This window comes from Sciurus vulgaris, assembly GCF_902686455.1.
Source record: "Sciurus vulgaris genome assembly, chromosome: 16".
Taxonomy (NCBI): Eukaryota; Metazoa; Chordata; class Mammalia; order Rodentia; family Sciuridae; genus Sciurus; species Sciurus vulgaris.
Window position 1 is genome coordinate 2669389 of NC_136477.1, and position 17164 is coordinate 2686552.

General features: G+C 54.9%; 1 protein-coding gene across 1 annotated transcript; it reads right to left on the bottom strand.

Moving 5' to 3' along the window:
* Nucleotides 1-845: 845 nt before the first annotated feature.
* Nucleotides 846-9337, bottom strand: EEF2 (eukaryotic translation elongation factor 2). Its single transcript, XM_079116032.1, has 15 exons — nt 9223-9337; nt 7983-8197; nt 7141-7322; nt 6846-7057; nt 6308-6486; nt 6027-6132; nt 5443-5556; nt 4962-5100; nt 4660-4855; nt 3721-3979; nt 3290-3397; nt 2487-2840; nt 2171-2353; nt 1963-2095; nt 846-1560 (listed from the first exon to the last, which is right to left on the bottom strand). The coding sequence occupies exons 1-15, from the start codon at nt 9223-9225 to the stop codon at nt 1367-1369; spliced, it is 2577 nt and encodes an 858-aa protein (XP_078972158.1). The 5' UTR covers nt 9226-9337; the 3' UTR covers nt 846-1366.
* Nucleotides 9338-17164: the final 7827 nt, after the last annotated feature.

Genomic DNA, 17164 nt, shown 5'->3' on the forward strand with positions numbered 1-17164 from the left:
TTCACACTAAGCTTAGTAAAACAACTCGGTGATATTGAGTTCTCTGAATACAGTTCATCTTTCTTTCCTATTTTTTTTTAATGCCGCAGATCTAAGCATGGAGGAACTATGGGTGGAAAAGATACTAGTACACATTCAGCTCTCAGGTCACTTCCACATTAAGCTCCTGCTCCACTTTCAGGTTCCAACAGGACCTCATGGGAGACAGGAACACAGAAGCTAGGAGTTAACTCATCATTCTTATGGTTACATCTCAACGAGGGCTTCTTTAAATCAAAAAGACCCAGTGCAGCCCTTACCTGCAATACCAGCCACTCAGTGAGGCAGCATTCCAGATTCATGGTCAGTCTTAGCCAGTCAGGCCCCTCTCAAAGACTAGGGATGTGCCTTGTTGGTTAAGCACCCCTGGGTTCAATGCCCACCACCAAAGACCAACCACTTTTAGGATTGAAGATCACAGGGAACCAGATGGTGGGATGGAATCTAGTCAGCAGGTCTGCACTGGCAAATAAGGTAGCTCCTAACTTGGCATTACTGGAGGGTGATCAAATGAGATCTGCAAATTCAGCCTTTGACAAGTTGGAGGGTGATCAAATGAGATCTGCAAATTCAGCCTTTGACAAGTTCCCGGGAGCCTTGTGGAGTCAGGGTTGCTGATGTGGAGGGCAGAAGAAACATAATTCCTACCACTGCAGAAAGTCCCATCAGGCAGCTCTGCAAGAGCCCAAGGCTCGCATATAGCTGCACTTGAGGCCAAACAAAGCTGCACTGGAATGAACCACCAGCCTGCTCCCTGTGCCAACGCCACAGGCAGAATGCAGAATCAAGTCATGCAGGATGCACACTTCACCACCATTATCAAATTTATTATTCCAATGGCACTAATACAGCTGAAGGTGCTCATGGTGACACCGTACAGGACTTCCTGCCTTCTAGGAATTAGCTACCCACCTGTTCCCCCTTTTCTGGGGGAAAAGCCACTTCGGGCCATATACCCAAATAAACCTCTTAATGCATTTATTTTAAACTTTTGGACATTTGGATTCAGTTTCCCTCTGATCTGAAATAAAAGCACTGGGTGTCCCACCCAACCTCCCCACCCCACCAGCCAAATAGTCCCTTCAGAAAGGGCATTTCCCCTGCCTTTGGACTCCTGAAATAAATAGAGAGAAACGGCATCAAGTGTTATCGTTGAGTGATGGCACGGAGTGGGTCCCAGAAACCCCTCAGACAGAGCGTCACTGAGTGGGGACAGTCTCAGGTGTCATTTGAGAATGCGAGGACGACGTGTTGCTGCAGTCGAACTGGGTGTGGGTGTTGTGCCAAGTCCCGCCAGGGGTGGCGAACCGCCGCCGGGAAGAGCCACCTACAACTTGTCCAGGAAGTTGTCCAGGGCCGGGATGCCCTCCTTCAGGCCTTTGCGCTTGCGCGTCTCAGCCACCACCTGGCTGGGGCGGCTGGTGTTGTCGAAGGGGTCTCCGGGCAGGATCTGCCAGTGGTCAAACACACACTGGGGGAAGGCCTGACCTCCCGTGTTGGACCTCAGGTCGGCAGTGAAGCCTGTGGGGAGAGGGGTGGAGGGGGCTCAACAGGCAGCAGGGAGACACAGGCTGCTGGGGACTCAGGCTCTTCCTATTGTATTGTGAACCACCTGTCAGACTCGGCTCACTGAAGGTGATTCCAAGGTCACTAGTATGCAGCAGACAGCCCTCCCTTGTCAGAGAATCTAGCCTCCAGCACAGTGAGCCTGCCCGCCTGGACCCATCTCCAAGACACACGGAGTCTTCCCGCCCTTGTAAAAGAACACTTACCTAGTGACTTGGAGGTCCACACAGCATGCAGACAGGCTCCCAGCAGAAAGCAGGTCACAAAGCTCTCACCAGGGACCCCACCCACACCCAGCTGCGGGAGTTGAAAGCCAGGCTTCCATCTGCCCACACAGGCCTCGCAAGAGGCACTTACCGAAGGACTCGTTGACAGGCAGGTAGGCCTTGACAACAAACATGGGGGTGCCAGCCACCTGGGACTCCTCAAAGACGTGGCCCCGTTTCCTGTTCAGCACACCGTAGATGCCACCGACCACCTGCTCTGGACACTGCCAGGGGAAGACAGGCTTTCAGCTCTGTGGAGCAGGACAGTGGTAGGGAGGCCCGCAGGACAGTGCCCTCACCTGGATCTCCACAAGGTAGATGGGTTCCATGAGGCGAGGCTGGGCAGTCAGCACGCTGGCGTAGAGGCAGCGGCGGGCGGTGGGGATGATCTGACCGCCTCCACGATGGATGGCATCCGCATGCAGCGTCACGTCATGCACGTCGAAGCGCACACCCCGCATGTTCTCCTCACATAGTGCACCCTGGGGAAGGCAGACTCAGACCAGACGCACACCCACCCACGGGGCCACCAGGCCCTGCCCATGCTGACCCAGGATGCCCCCTCAACACCAAGATTCACCCCAGTCCCACTCAAGCCATTTGCCTCCAGCTCACCTCCTTGGTGGCCCACTGGAAGCCAGCCACCACACTGTCCTTGATCTCATTGAGGTACTGCACACCCTTGGTGATGTCCGTAAGAATGTTGGGACCAGTGCCGTCGGGCCCAAAGCACCAGATCTTGCGGGCCTCAGCCACATCCCACTCATACTTCTCAGCCAGGTAGCGGGCTCGCTGCTTGAGCTCCTGGCGGGCAGACACCTCGCCCTTGTCGATGTCCTCCGCCAGGCCATCGGGGAAGGGCCGTGCCTTCATGTACAGCCGGTTGTGCTTGTTGGGGGACTTGGAGAGGCAGAGCACATTCGACTCCTCACTGACTGTCTCCCGGTACGAGACCACCGGGTCAGATTTCTGCAAGAAGAGTCTGGAAGTAACACTGCTGCCTGGGAGGGGGCCTTCCAGGGACAGTGTCCTTAACAGCTCTCTTCAGGGAGGTTAAGGGAGCCCCAGCAACAGACAGAGCGGGGCTGCCCCCACTGCTCCTGCTCACGCAGCCAAGGAGAAAGCCATAGCTCGAGGAGGCTGAGCGGGGGAAAGCCAGTCCCGGCCCTTCTGAGCCCCACGTGGCTGAACTGAAGACAGAGCAAAAGCCCTCAGAAGTCTGACCCAGGCAGACGGCGCATGTCAGAGGCAAGTGTGGAGGACGGAGGTGTAAGGAGCCCCGGCAGAAACACAAGACAAAGCAAAGTCACAAGGACCACACAGAGACCCTGCGGGAGGGCACCAGGCCTGCTGTGGCTCACGCCCACAGGCAGCACCTTCCCCATGGTACAGAAGGACACAGGCTGCCAGCAGCTCACCTTGATGGGGATGCAGGCGTGGTCCTCCTCCAGGTCCTTGAGGCAGATCTCCAAGTGCAGCTCCCCAGCACCTGCAATGATGTGCTCCCCAGACTCCTCAATGATGCACTGTGGAGGGCACAGGGTCAAGGGAGACCACCCAAGGTGGTGAGCAGTCTCCTGGGTGGGTGCCAGCTAGAGGCACTGCAGCAAAGTTTAAGACCCACCATTCCCAGCTGGAGACCTTTCTCCAGTGGCCTAGGAGCAGCCACGGGTAGGAGCCCCCACGCTGAGCAGCAGCTCCATGCAGGGAGACAAGGGCTGGAGGCAGCCTCTCCTTTCACGAAGTCACGAGCTCTAAACTGGCCAGCAAGTTTCCCACGCCTGGGCCCCAACAGCCCCTCCTGTAGGGGGTACCTGCTCCCAGGTGAGGAGAAAGGCACACTACTCACCTGCACCATGGGGTCAGATTTGGCAAGCCGCTTCAGCCCCTCCACCAGCTTGGGCAGGTCAGCTGGGTTCTTGGCCTCCACAGCCACCCTGACGACAGGGCTGACACTGAACTTCATCACCCGCATATTGTGGGCATGCTCGAACGTGGTGATGGTGCCCGTCTTCACCAGGAACTGATCCACGCCCACCAGGCCCACGATGTTCCCACAAGGCACATCTTCAATGGGCTCCACGTAGCGGCCCATCATCAGGATGGTTCTGGGGTATAAGGAAGGACATTGGGGACAGGCAGCCAGGTCTGGTTCTGCCAGATCCTGCTCCTATCCCGAGCTCACAGCTCTCCTGCCTGAGCCTCCCTCGAGCCTGGCTTCACTCCCGAGGTAATTCAGCCTAGGTGACCCAGAGAATCCCAAGGATCACCAGCAAATCCACATCCCCTGTGGGTGCCACACCCACGCCACATCAGATGTGAGCACACGTAACCAAGAGCAAAAGCACCAGGAATATCAGCCTGAGCCTGGCCCTGACCAGGCCTGAGCAGTTACTGGAAATGAGGGGTGGTTCTCCCCCCACTGACTCAGTCACTGGTAGGCACCAGCGAGCAGTGTCACTTGATGGTGATGCCATCTTTGAAGTTTCCACCTGCTCTGCCAGTCTGGATCCTGGTGCGTCCCACACTACTCTTGAATTAGGCTTCAGACACACGGGAAGAGAGGTACCTTACTGGAAGCTTCCTGGAGACCCTAGATCCCTAGTCTGTTCAACTTCATGGGATCAAAGGGACAAAAGGTGGCGGCAGATCAGGATCGACCTTACAGGAACTCCTCAACCCTTGTGCAGCTGGAATAAAGCCTAAGCCACAAGCTGTGCACAGGCAGGGACACACCACAGTTCCAGAGCTGCAGCTGAGGCGCTCAGGCTCGCCACCTGCCACTCACCTCTGGATGGGTTTCAGGTAGAGGTCCTCTTTCTTCCCAGGAGTATAGTTGGGCCCCATGATCCTGACCTTTAGGCCGGTGGACACCAGCCCCGAGAAGACACGTCCAAAGGCGTAGAAGCGACCTTTGTCAGAGGTCGGCACCATTTTGGAGATGTACATCATAAGAGGGCCTTTGGGGTCACAGCTTTTAATGCCTGAAGAGAGAAAACCCCAAAGGAAGCTATTCCGTCGAGGTCGGCCCTCCAAAACTCTGGACCTGAGGCAGGGCAGCCGGCGGTCAAGAGTCCCAGTGCTACATACCCATGGCAGCCTCGTCATCCGGGGGACCCTCGTAGAGCAGCTCGCAGCGATACTTCTGGGCCGTCACAGGGGAGGGCAGGTGGATGGTGATCATCTGCAGCAGGGCGTCCCCAGCTGGCAGCCAGCGGCGCATCACAGCCTGCAGGACGGCAGGGATGGAGGCTCACAAGCAGCCTGGGAACCCCCAGGACCATCACATCACCTTTCCTTTCCTTGGGGACCCAAGGAAATCAGTTAAGAGCTAGGTTTTCCTGAAACATTGGACACTTCCAGGAAAATATGCAGACAGTGCCTCGGAGCAGTGCAATTCCTGCCCATACCTCGCCAACCTGCTGGGACGGGGCAAAGGTCACAAAGCAGGAGAACTGGGACACACTGGAGACACCAGCCCACAAGCACCAGGGCTGCCTGACCACCCACTGAAGTGACAGACTAAGTTCCAACCAGCCCAGGCAGTCTCAGGCCTGTGTCCAGCAGTCACCTTCAGCAGTGGCTTGCCCTCTTTGTCCTTATCTTCACTGTCCAACTTGATGTCCAGTTTCTCAATCAGCTTTGCAGTCTCCTCTTTCTTGAAATTCATGATCGCATCAAACACCTACAGCACCAAGGGAAAAGTAAGACCGTCTGCAAAGAACATACGGAAGCCCATGGCTGTTTTCTGGTAATAATGCTACGCCTCCGTCCTGTAAAGAGCCTGACCCACTGAACAGAGCACTTGAGGGGAAACAGCCCGCTCAACTTACAGACTTTGACCAATTAAGACTTTACCCAGGCCTGCTGGGCGAGGCAGGGATGCCCACACTGACTCCTTAGGATATAAGCCAGGCTTGATCAGATCCTTGCCTGCTTGACACCTCGTGCAGCTGGCAGCAACCCTAAGCCACAAGCCCGGAAAGGGGCAGGGACAAGCTACAGCCTCCCTGACCAATGCTCCTGCTGACCCAAAGGAGCAACAGGTCAAGAGAACTGGCCTTTGAGGAGACACCAGGGCCCAGGGTGATGCTCACACCATTTAACAGCACACGTATGCATCGGCCAAGATGGTTCCACAGAGTTACTTCTCACCTTGAAGATGGGGTCCAGGATGAGCTGGCAAAACGTCCTGGGCAGCTTCTTCCCATCAGGGCTGGTGGCAGACTTACTGAACTTGCCATTGGCTGGATCGAAGTACCTGGTGGAGGAAGAGGGTCCAGCCCCATCAGACTAGAGATCTTGGCTCGACCAGAACTGCACTCGGGGAAGACTCTATAAGGCACTTAAGTCACAGAAACCTATCCCCCCAGCTCCACCCGCCTGCCCCGCCAGAGTGGCCCAAACTCTACCCCAGTGCTGCCTGGAGGGCTCACCGGTCTCCCCACAGCTTCTTCATCATGTCCTCCACTTTCTTGGCCCGCTCAGCAGGCCCCAGCTGGCCCTCACCCTTGGCAGCAAACTTGGCCACATACATCTCTGCAAACTGTTTCAGGGTGAAGGCCCAGCCATGTAGGCCAGACCCAAAGCCCACGGTGCCAAGCACTGGGTCAATCTGGGAGAGTGAGGAAGAAAGAGGCGTGAGTTAAGAGAGCTCAGGGCAGAAGCCACAGCTACGTCCCTGGGCACCCGCAGTCTCAGACGCTCAGTTTCTTCAACAGACATCAGGTCAAAGTGAAGAAATGTCAGTCATCACGTGTAGGGTACCCAGCCCAGCCCGGTAGCGTCCCCTTCTCCAGGGCAGAAGGGAAGCAGGCACTGAGACTGGGGTCACCAGGCAGAGTCCCTAAAAGGTCAGGAGCTGGGTCCACCTGGCTCGGAAACATCCCACCCCTTCTGTCACACCATCACACTTCCAATCACAACACCTCAAAAGCCCAAGTCCCACAGAAGGTCCCCAAGGCCGGGGCGCACCATGATGTTGCCCATGGGGCCACTCTCGCCCTCGCCATAGGTGGAGATGATGACGTTGACGTTCTCCACAATGCGCTGGAAGGTCTGGTAGAGCTCCTCGGGCTCCAGCTGCAACTCCAGCAGGGCTCGGTCCATCTTGTTCATCATCAGCACAGGCTTGATGCGCTCGGCAATGGCCTGTCGCAGCACCGTCTCTGTCTGCACACACACACCTGGGAACAGGTGGCAAGCCATCACCCACAGGCAAAAATAGTTGCAGGCTGGGGGAGTCTCTGCCTGGAGCCCCACAGCTTACCTGACACACAGTCCACAACTACCAAGGCACCGTCGGTGACGCGGAGGGCAGCTGTCACCTCTGAGGAGAAGTCTACGTGCCCAGGGGAGTCGATGAGGTTGATGAGGAAGCCAGAGCCGTCCTTGCTCTGCTTGATGAAGTTCAAGTCGTTCTCCGAGAGCTCATAAAAGAGGGAGATGGCACTGCGGACCAAAAGAGGGGTTAGGGGTCTCCTCCTCATGACTGCAGCCCTGGCCAGCTGCAGCACCTGCTCAAGGGAACCCTAAGCCAAAGGTGAGGCACCAAAGAGACAGTGCCATCGCTCAGTAGCACTCCACCCTGTCCCCTCCCTCTTTGTATTACTCATCCCTGGAGACAGGCTGCAGTCTGCCTGCCAGGGATGTGTGTCCCAAGGGAGGGGTGGGCACTAGCTCCCAGACTGGCCCCTCCACACCATCACATCTGACCACCAAGGAACAACGACAGGGCCAGGCCAGAGACAGCCCAAGACTGCTCTCACCGTCCCCTCCTCACATCCTGCAGCCCCCCAGCAGAAGCCCGGACACTCCCAACACCTCAATTCAAAAGCCTCACAAGTCACCTGCCGAAAGAGTAACAGCCATGTCACTTTGTTTTGTGTTTGTGCTGTCGTCATTTGGGGCCAGGTCCCTGTCCCACAGACAGAACGTTTAAGAGCACCCCTAGATGTCAGTGACAGCTGCTCCCAAGTGTGACAACCAAGTCATGTCCAGACGAAGCCAACTGTCCCTTGAAGCAAAGCCGACCAGAGGGGAAAGACCAAGATGCCCACTGCACACTGCTTTCCCACACCCCACCCAGGCCCGAGAGCGCCAGAAACTCACGTGGACTTGATGGTGATGCAGCGCTCCTGCTCGTCCTTCCGGGTGTCCGTGAAGCGAGTCTCCCCAGCCCGGGCAGAGGCAATGATGCCAGCCTTGCACACCAAGGAGTCTGTCAAGGTGGACTTTCCATGGTCCACATGGGCGATGACAGACATGTTGCGGATGTTGGCCTTTTTGTCCATGATGGCCCGGATCTGGTCTACCGTGAAGTTCACCTGGTGGAGGGGGATGCAGCTCAGACTGGACGGGGATTCCGGGAACCCAGCTTGGCAGGGAACACCAGGTCAATAGGACTGCCGGGCCTGTGGCCAGGAGGGGGCTGGTCCTGGGGGCGGGGGCTGCAACACCCCCAACGCTACTGGTCTCTACCTACACCATTTAAAAACCACTGTCAATCTCCAAAGAACCTCGTTCTAGCTGTCATTCAGAACTGACGAATAAGAAAAGCTAAAATAAAGGACTTCACAGCTGACAACACTGCCCTAAAATCAAATACAACTAGGAAAGCTAGCACTCTCCTACTGGAAGGATGAAGCTTCCCCTTGAACGCAGTTTTACCATGGGGCTCTGACTGTCCCCCACCAAATAGCGTCTTTAAAATCCAAAGTTACTCCCGCCGGTAAGACAGGGAAAAGCCACCCACCCATGAGGTTCCTAAGTAGGCCATTTTGAGGCTAACAGGGAGCTAGCTGGGGCAGCCCTAACACAAACCAGCACCTCCAGCCTCAGAAAGCACATTTCCACAACTCAGGGAAGATCACGAACAAGGACTTAGGCCAAAGTGGCACACCAGTGGAAGGCGTTTGGGGGGAAAACTTGTTCGGATCTTGCTTTCCCCACCCAGCCATCTCCCTGCCACCCCAGCACCCAAACGAAAACCGATCTCGAACTCACGGCCCGCGAGTTACATAAGGCGCCTCCCTATCTACACCCCGCTCCCACCGCCGTGCTCGCCATTACAACGACTGCCACATCATCGTACCTCCCTCCTCCCATCCTCCGCCCCAGCTCTAGCTGGACCCCAAGAGGCAGTAGCGGCCCCGGAACCGGAGAAGGGACCGGGTGAACAGCGCAGCACGCAGACATGGCGGCGACCGCTTCCCGAGACCCGAGCCCGCCAGCCCCACCGCCGCCATGTCTCCTCCCTGCCCGAGCGACCCTGGGACCTCAGGTTGGGCAGCCTCGACCCCGCACAGGGTCCACCTCACTCCCGAGGCACCACCCTCACGAAATTGCTCACCATGGTGGCGGATGGCGGTGGATTCTCCCAGGCAGATCCGAGCGAGGCGAGTCGCGCCGAGGATGGCGGCGACGACGGCGGAAGAGAACGCTGACGTCAACACCCAACCTTTTATAGGTCGGCGCCGGTTGGGCGGGTCATATGACCTCGCTGCGGAGGCGGAGCTAAGTGAGGCAGCGCGCAGGCGCGAATGGGCGCACTTTTGACGTTAACCCACTAGGCGCCGACGACACTGCTCTCTAGCGTTCGGTGTTCAGGTGCGCAAAGCGAGGAGCGTCGTTTTAACCGAGATTAATAATCATATTGTTGCAACTCGATCAGCTTGCAGAATTCCAAGCACTTCTATTAATGGCACTTTACGTGAATAGGGTCCGTGTATTGTACCAATGTGAATATTTTCATTTGTGTATTGTTACGTAAGATGATACCACGGGGAGAAGCTGTGGGAAAGGATTCGCCGAACTTCTCTATGCTATTTTTGCAACTCCAATTATTTCAAGTTAAAAACGTATTCAAAATGAGTCCTTGGTAACTCATTTATCACACGAACCTGTATTGAGCATTTAGTACTGACGGGGCCTTGTGAAAGATCTTGTTGATACAGCAGAGGACAAACCGCCTTGCCAGCTCCAGCATGCTCCACGTGAGAACTTGTAGTTTCTTGGAGTTCTCAGCGTCTCTGTCTCCCTGCGTTTGGGGGGGGGGGGGGGCGGGTAATCGGTACTACAGGAACATTTTGGGAGAGAAAATGAATTAAATACATGTCAAGGGATTAGCACCGTGCCTGACTTGCAGTGCTCAATACACGTTAGCTATTTTAATTAACTGTCATTGCTGTTAATAAAAACGGTTGCTTATTTCGGGGAATGGTTTGCCGCGTCTCAAACGGGCTAAACGCTTTCCATGAGCAATCCCGTTTTCTATTTCATTTCCTGTCCAGGGGGAGGCGCAGGAAGATAATTCAGCTTTAGTGTCCTAATCTGACCCTAGGAGACAATTGCATTTCGGGTTTTTGGCTTCAGGGAATGAACTGACATTCAACTGTGTATCTTTGTTTTTTACTGGTACTCGGTCCGATGCACATAGTAGGCTCTCGGTATTTCTTGCAACAGTGAATGATGTTCTCATTCTGCAAACAAATCCCCTTAGGTACATTCTTCCCTAAACACGCTCGGTGAAAGGAGAGGGACTGCAGCATTTTTCCTAGGCTGCGAGACCGGGAGGTGTTGCGTCTGCAGAAAGCAATGCAGTTTTGACACTGGACTCTAAAATAGACCTGCGCACCCCTCCCCCGCCAGTGCTTTGCCCGCTTTGTAAAGCGCTGTCACAGCCCTGCATTCGTGTGATCAGTGATTCCTCTTGCTTTCACCATTAAACCCAGGGGAAAACTGAGGCAGATAGATGTTCAAGAAATATCTATTGAACCACCGAAGCTCAAAACTGCAGGAGTGGTGGGCAGGCAGCGTGTGTCAGCTCCTTGGGGGGCCAAAAATACCTGCACCTGTGTCGTGACAAGATTTGTTAATTTTACAAGGCAAGCGCATGCGCCATTTGGGGGACGCGTCTTCTGCAGACCGGTATTCGGTTTCGCGTTCTAATCCTTTTTTGCCCTTTAAGTGCACCGACTTCCACTGTGTGTTGGGTTCTGAATTAGGCATTTCGCAGTACTTTCTTCTTTGCGAGATGGGGTCATTTCAGAGACGGTTTTCGTTAAAAGAGAGTTGAATTTGCTCTCGAGTGAATGGACTGCTTATTGGAAAAATGTGGGGGAGCACCAAGGATTGAACCCAGGGGAGCTCTACCACTGAGCAGCCCCTCCCCCGCCCTTTTAATTTTGTGTTTTGAAATGGGTCTCTCTAATTGCCCAGGCTGGTCTTGGACCTGCCATCCCCCTGCCTCAGCCTCATGACAGACGTGCGCCACGCCCGGCGCTTATTGAGAACCCTAATGGAAGCTGAAGACTGGGAAGGGCTTGAGGGGAATGGGGAAATTTTAAGTCCTTCCTTCCACCGTTAACTTTTCCCTGAGGAGGTGTTCAACCTCACAGCTGGAGGGATAGGGCCAGATGTTGCCAGGAAAGGATCTCTCCCAAACTTCATCCTCATACACGGAATTAGCAGAAGCCGGGAGCAAAAGGATTCACAATAAGGTTCAGGGTCTGCAGTGATAAATTCAAGTTGCGGGTAAAGGGCGGGGAACGCGCCTCTGCAGGGAGGCGCCACTGCGCATGCGCTCAATGCGACACCCTCAGGGCTCGGAAACCTCGGCAGCGGCCCCTGCCGACCAGCGGTCGCCACTGCACGCCGCTCGAATTTGCCCATACCCTCCCTCTTCAAATCAATTAATTCACTTAGTTTTCCCATACTCTGGGTATGGGGTAGGACAGTTTTACGCCTGAGGTTCAAAGAAGTTGTCATTTGCCCTAGGCTGCCCAGCTAAGAAGAGCAGAGTTACCTTCCTCTCAGAAAAGGCAGTTTATTGTAGTTTCAGTACTATTCGCTAGATGTTTTTCATTTGCTTACTCGCAGCCAAAAGAGTTTAAATTCTGAACTTAAATTCTGGTTCCACTTTCACTGCCTGTGTGGCCGTGGGCAAGTTACTTAACCTCTCTGAGCCTTAGATGCTGCCATTAAAACTGTGAATAACAACAGAACCTATTTTATGGGGCTCCTGTGAAATTTATTTTTTTAAATGACTTTTTAAAAATACTATTTTAGATGTTGATAGACCTTTATTTTATTCATTTATTTATATGTAGTGCTGAGAATCGAACCCAGTGCCTCACACATGCTAGGCAAGCACTCACCACTAAGCAACAACCCCAGCCCCTGCTCCTGTGAAATTTAAATTAAGGTTGTATAACTAAGTAGAACAAACAATTTAAAAAAATATTTGGGCTGGAGGTTGGCTCAGCACGGACCATTTGCCTGGCCCTGGGTTCCACCTCCAATTAAAGCCCCTCGCACTGCACCTGGTATACAGTAATCATTAAGTTTGCTTGTTGTGGAACCTAATCCAGTCCCCCTAAATTTCACATGCTGAGGTCCTCACCTTTGGATCTCTTTTTGGTGGCAGAGCAAACCCAGGGACCTAAGCAGCGCCCATCCTGAGCCACTCATCTCCAGCCAGTGGCAGGGTTTTTAACAGGGCATCAAGCTAAAGTGAAGGCTGGGAAGGGCTCAGTGGCAGTGTTTGCCTGCTACACATGAGACCCTGGGCTTGATCCCCAGCACCGCAGAAATGAAAGGAAAAAACAGTGACCGAGAGGTGTCCTGGGGTGGCCTCATCCAACACACGAAGGAGAGGAGGACTCTGGCCTCCCATGTCCAGCCCCAGAATCGCAAGAAAGTCCTGGTCTGCTGTGGTGGGGCCCGGCACGGCGGCTCCATCCTGGGACTGGGTTCCACACGCTGCGGGTCACAGAAGCACTCATTAGCACCTGCTGTGTGCTGGCCAGGGCTGGGGCTTGGCCCGTGATGAACTTCCTGTGAACACAGAATCTAAGGAAATACCAGAAAGCTCGTGCATCGAGACAGTGGAGGGTGCGTGCCCTCGCACTCGAGGACGGAGCCCAGGGCCTTGAGCGTGCCAAACGTGCTCTGCCACCGAGCCACAACCCTGGCCCCTACATTTCACTTTTGAAAAAGTTATTAAAATATTATTATTAGGGGCTGGGGAGATAGCTCAGTGGGTAGAGTGCTTGCCTTGTAAGCACAAGGCCCTGGGTTCGACCCCCAGCACCCAAAAATATATATATATATATATATATATATATATTACTTTTAGAGCCAGGCACAGTGGCACACCTGTAATCCCAGCAGCTTGGGAGGCTGAGGCAGGAGGATCACAAATTCAAGACCAGCTCAGCAACTTAGCGAGATCCTGTCTCGGAATAAAACATAAAAGGGCTGGGATGTGGCTCAGTGTTGAGGACCCTGGATTCAATCCCCAGGCCCAAAACACATATGTGTGTTATACGTGCATCACCGTCAGGAGGCTGGGGATGCAGCTCAGCAGCAGAGCCTGGCTAGAGCACAGTTAGCTCGGCCGAGGCCCTGGGTTCCGTCCCCAGCACCAAAAACAAACAAAATAAGGTGGAAAAGGGTCCATGATACATGCCTGCAATCCCAGCAACTTGGGCAGCTGAGGCAGGACGGTTAGAGTCCAAGGTCAGCTGGCGATTTAGTGAGACCCTGTCTCAAACTGAACTTGAAAGGGGCTGAGGTGTGGCTCCAGGTAGCGCTCTTGCCTGGTGTGACAAGACCCTGGGCCCACCCCCAGCAAAAGGGACAGGAGAGAGCTAGCCTGGCCTCTACGGATGGCTGACCGAAAGGGTCCAGTGAGGTCTGGCACGGCGACATGCTAAGAACAGGCGCTCTGGCCTGGCTTGGTGGCCATGGCCTGTCATCCAGCTACCAGGCAGGCTGAGTGCGGCAGGAGGGTCAAAAGTCCAAGGCCAGCCTGGGCCACTTAGCAAGAGCTTGTCTGGGGAGAAGCAGAACAAAACACGGAAGCGCACAGAAGTGCCAAGCGAAAGCTGGCGACTGCGGCCTAGTCGCAGGCTTCAGAACTCAGACGGCTCGCTGCCGCCAACAGGGCCGGCCGGCTGACCTGCAGCCCAGTCTCAACGGCTCAGGCCTGGCCTTCTGCTCCCGCTGGGCCGAGGCCTTAGGGACCTCCTGGCTGAGGGGCCTTCCCCACCGGCAAACTGCTCTCCCCGGTTTACAGCCAATTGCTCCCGGCCTCGACCCCACCAAATGTCCCCTGGGGCCACAGCGGAGAAGGGAACAAACCCAAATCCCTGGCCTCGGGAGCTGGCCCTGTGGGAAACAATGGGATACCTGCGCAAATGAACTCTCTCCAACCCGCTCAGAGCGTGAGGCGGGAGGGGCTGGGGCAGAGCGTTCGCCTGGGGAGCGGGAGGCCCTGCGCTCCATCCCCAGGACTGCACAAGAAGAGCAAAAGCCAACCAAGGAGAGGGAACAGCAGCAGGGCTGTGATCCAGCCCGGAGAAATCTCGGAGGGCTTCCTGGAAGTGACTGTGGCTTCCTAAAACATGAGGGAGTTAACTGAGCTGCTGCGGAGAGGGTCATCTGGGGACAGGGAAGGACAGCGCAGGCCCTGGGGGAGGTGTGCTGAAGACCCACCAAGGCAGTGCTGCCTCCCACACGGTGTATGAACAGGGCAGTGCTGGGCGACACAGCCAGGGTGCTCCAGAGCAGCAGCAGCCACTTCCCCTTTGTCATTTGAGGGGCGGGGGTGAGGTGCTGGGGATGCGCTCTACCACTGAGCTGCACCCCCAGCCCTTTCTATTTCTTATGTTTAGTTGCTGAGGCTGGCCTTGAACTTGTGATCCTCCTGCCTTTGCCTCCTGAGTCACTGGGATTACAGGTGTGTGCCACTGTGCCCAGATGACTTGGAAAGATTCTTGTCCAAACTAGACTCCACAAGGAAAGAAAGGAACCCTGAGGCTGGCTAGTCAGACAGGATGCACAGGAGTCTGGGTAGCACTTTGGCCAAAGGAGCCTTCCTTGGGGTGTCAAGGGGATGGGAACATCTAGGGCAGGTGGTAAATTTTTTTACATCTAAAGATATCTCAGCAGAGACCTAGAGAGGTGATGCAGGGAGGCATGTGGGTGTCTAGGGGAACAGCACTCCAGGCAGCAGGTACAGTCCATGCAAAGGCCCTGTGGCAGGACCAAGCCTCATGTGTAGGGGGCATAGCAAGGAGCCTGTGTGGCTGGAGCAGAGGGAACCAGGGAAGATAGGGAGGAGAGGAAGTAGCAAGGAGGTGAAGCAGGTCTTGCAAGGCCTTGTGAGCTGCAGAGAGGACTTGGACTTTAACACTGAGGGAGGTGGGAGCCAGGGAGGGCTGTGGGCAGAGGAGGAAGGGACCTGATTCAGGTGCTCACAGGCGCCCTCTGGTGGCTGCTGCAGGAGGACAGAGGGAGTGTGGGGGAGGTGAGGGCAGTAACCAGGAACCAACTTTAAAAGGTGGCCCCTTCTCCCAGCTCAGTCTTCCCTAGAAACCCAGTGTGTGAGCACCACCCACCTGGTCTCTTTGCATCGCCTTAGGGGACCTGGGGAGCCCGGGGCCTGGGAAACAGATGCAAATGCTTGTTCCTTCTGTTGGCTGTGGCTGGCTTTGGAAAGCCCTTTGTCTCTGGGCACCCTCCAGGAGACAGCCACCGCTATCATGTCAACGTGAAATCCCAGACCCGACCCCGTCACTGTCCCCATTTTCCAGGTGAGCAGACTGAGATAGAGAGAGGCCAAGTGCCCTGCAGGAGGCTCCTGCGGCTGCTGGGATCAGCGTCAAATCCCCAAGGTCAGAAGGCTGGCTGTTCCAGGAGGCTGGAATCAGGGCGCTGGCAGGGCTGCCTCCCTCCTGGGGACGCAGGAGGGCCCTCTTCGGAGCCCTCCTGGAGCTCTAGAACCTGCTGCATTCCTTGACTGTGGTCCCCTGCCAGCAATCTGCTTCTATAGTCACATCCCTCTCTGGTCCTTCTGCCTCCCTCTTCCATTTTTAAGTACCCTCATGAGGACACTGGGCCCATGTGGATAATTTAGGTCAGTCTTATCTCTAGGTCCTGAATATAAGACAATCTGGAAAGCCCCTTTGGCCTTTTATGATAAGGAAGGTCCCCACAGGCTCAGTGGCTCAGGATGTGGGCATCATCAGGGCCATCATTTTTCCTATGATGAGGATGCTGTGGCAACATCTGTAATCCCAGGGTCTCTGGGGGCTGAGGCAGGAGGATCCCAAGTTTGAGGCCAGCTTCAGCAACTCAGCAAATCCCTGAGCAAATCAGTGAGACCCTGTCTCAATTAAAAATAAAAAAGAACTGGAATGTAATTCAGTGGTCAAGTGCCCCTGGATTCAATCCCCAGTACCAGAGAGAGACAGAGATGGAGACAAAGAGAGGCAGAGTACAGCCTGAGCAAAGGTCCTGAGGTCAGCAGCATTTGAATCCACTGGAGAAATTAAATAAACCAAGAGGAGGCTGGGGGTGCAGCTCAGAGGTAGAGTGCTTGCCTAGCATGTGTGCAGCCTTAGGGTCCATCCCTAACACTGCAAAAAATAAAGACAAAGAGAGAGAGACACACACACACACAGAGACCAGGATATACTGGAACCAGGTGCAACAGCCATGCTTGTGATTCCAGTGACTCAGAAGGTGGAGGCAGGAGGATGGCAAGCTCCAGGACAGCTTGCCAGGGCAACTTAGGGAGACCCTGTCTCAAAACCTAATAAAAAGGGTTGAGGGCTGGGCACGGTGGCACCCACCTGTAATCCCAGCAGCTTGGGAGGCTGAGACAGGAGGATCGCAAGTTCAAAGCCAGCATAAGCCAATAGCCAGGCACTAAGCTACCCAGCGAGACCTTGTCTCTAAATAAAATACAAAACAGGGCTGGGGAGGTGGCTCAGTGGTAGAGCATTTGCCAACATGTGTTCCATTTCCAGTACCAAAAAAGGGAAAAATATTGTTTTTGTTTAAACAGTGTGTCCATTTTTAGGGCTGCTACGCCCTTCATCACGTAAGATGGCAGTGCCCAACTTCCTCCATGCTACTAACTGATGGCGCGATTGTGGTGCGGGGATGGAACCAGGGTCTCCTGTATCAACCTCTCACTCCACGGCGGAGCTGCACCCCAGCCCCAGGTGGCTAGCTTCCTCCCTGAGGAGCTGGGATTCCCGCGCGGGAGTACTCCTTTATCCTTCTGGCTGCTGGAGTCTACCGAAATGAGGTGGAGGGCAGGGCTGCCTGCTTCCGGAGGTCTGACCAAGAGGTCAGAGTGGCTACCCTGGCCACCCAGCAGCCGCCTGCAGTCCTTGATTTGTATCCTTTTCTCCTCCTGCTTTTTTTTTCTTTAACATTTCTCTAGTTGTCAATGGATCCTTATTTTCTTACATGCAGTGCTGAGACTTGAACCCAGTGCC

Excerpts from the sequence above, each read along its gene's own strand:
- EEF2 (XM_079116032.1), bottom strand. Across the intron at positions 6,133-6,307 it reads AAGAAGCTGTGGGGAGACCG|GTACTTCGATCCAGCCAATG; the intron begins GTGAGCCCTCCA and ends TTCCTCCACCAG. Across the intron at positions 2,096-2,170 it reads TCTACCTTGTGGAGATCCAG|TGTCCAGAGCAGGTGGTCGG; the intron begins GTGAGGGCACTG and ends TTCCCCTGGCAG.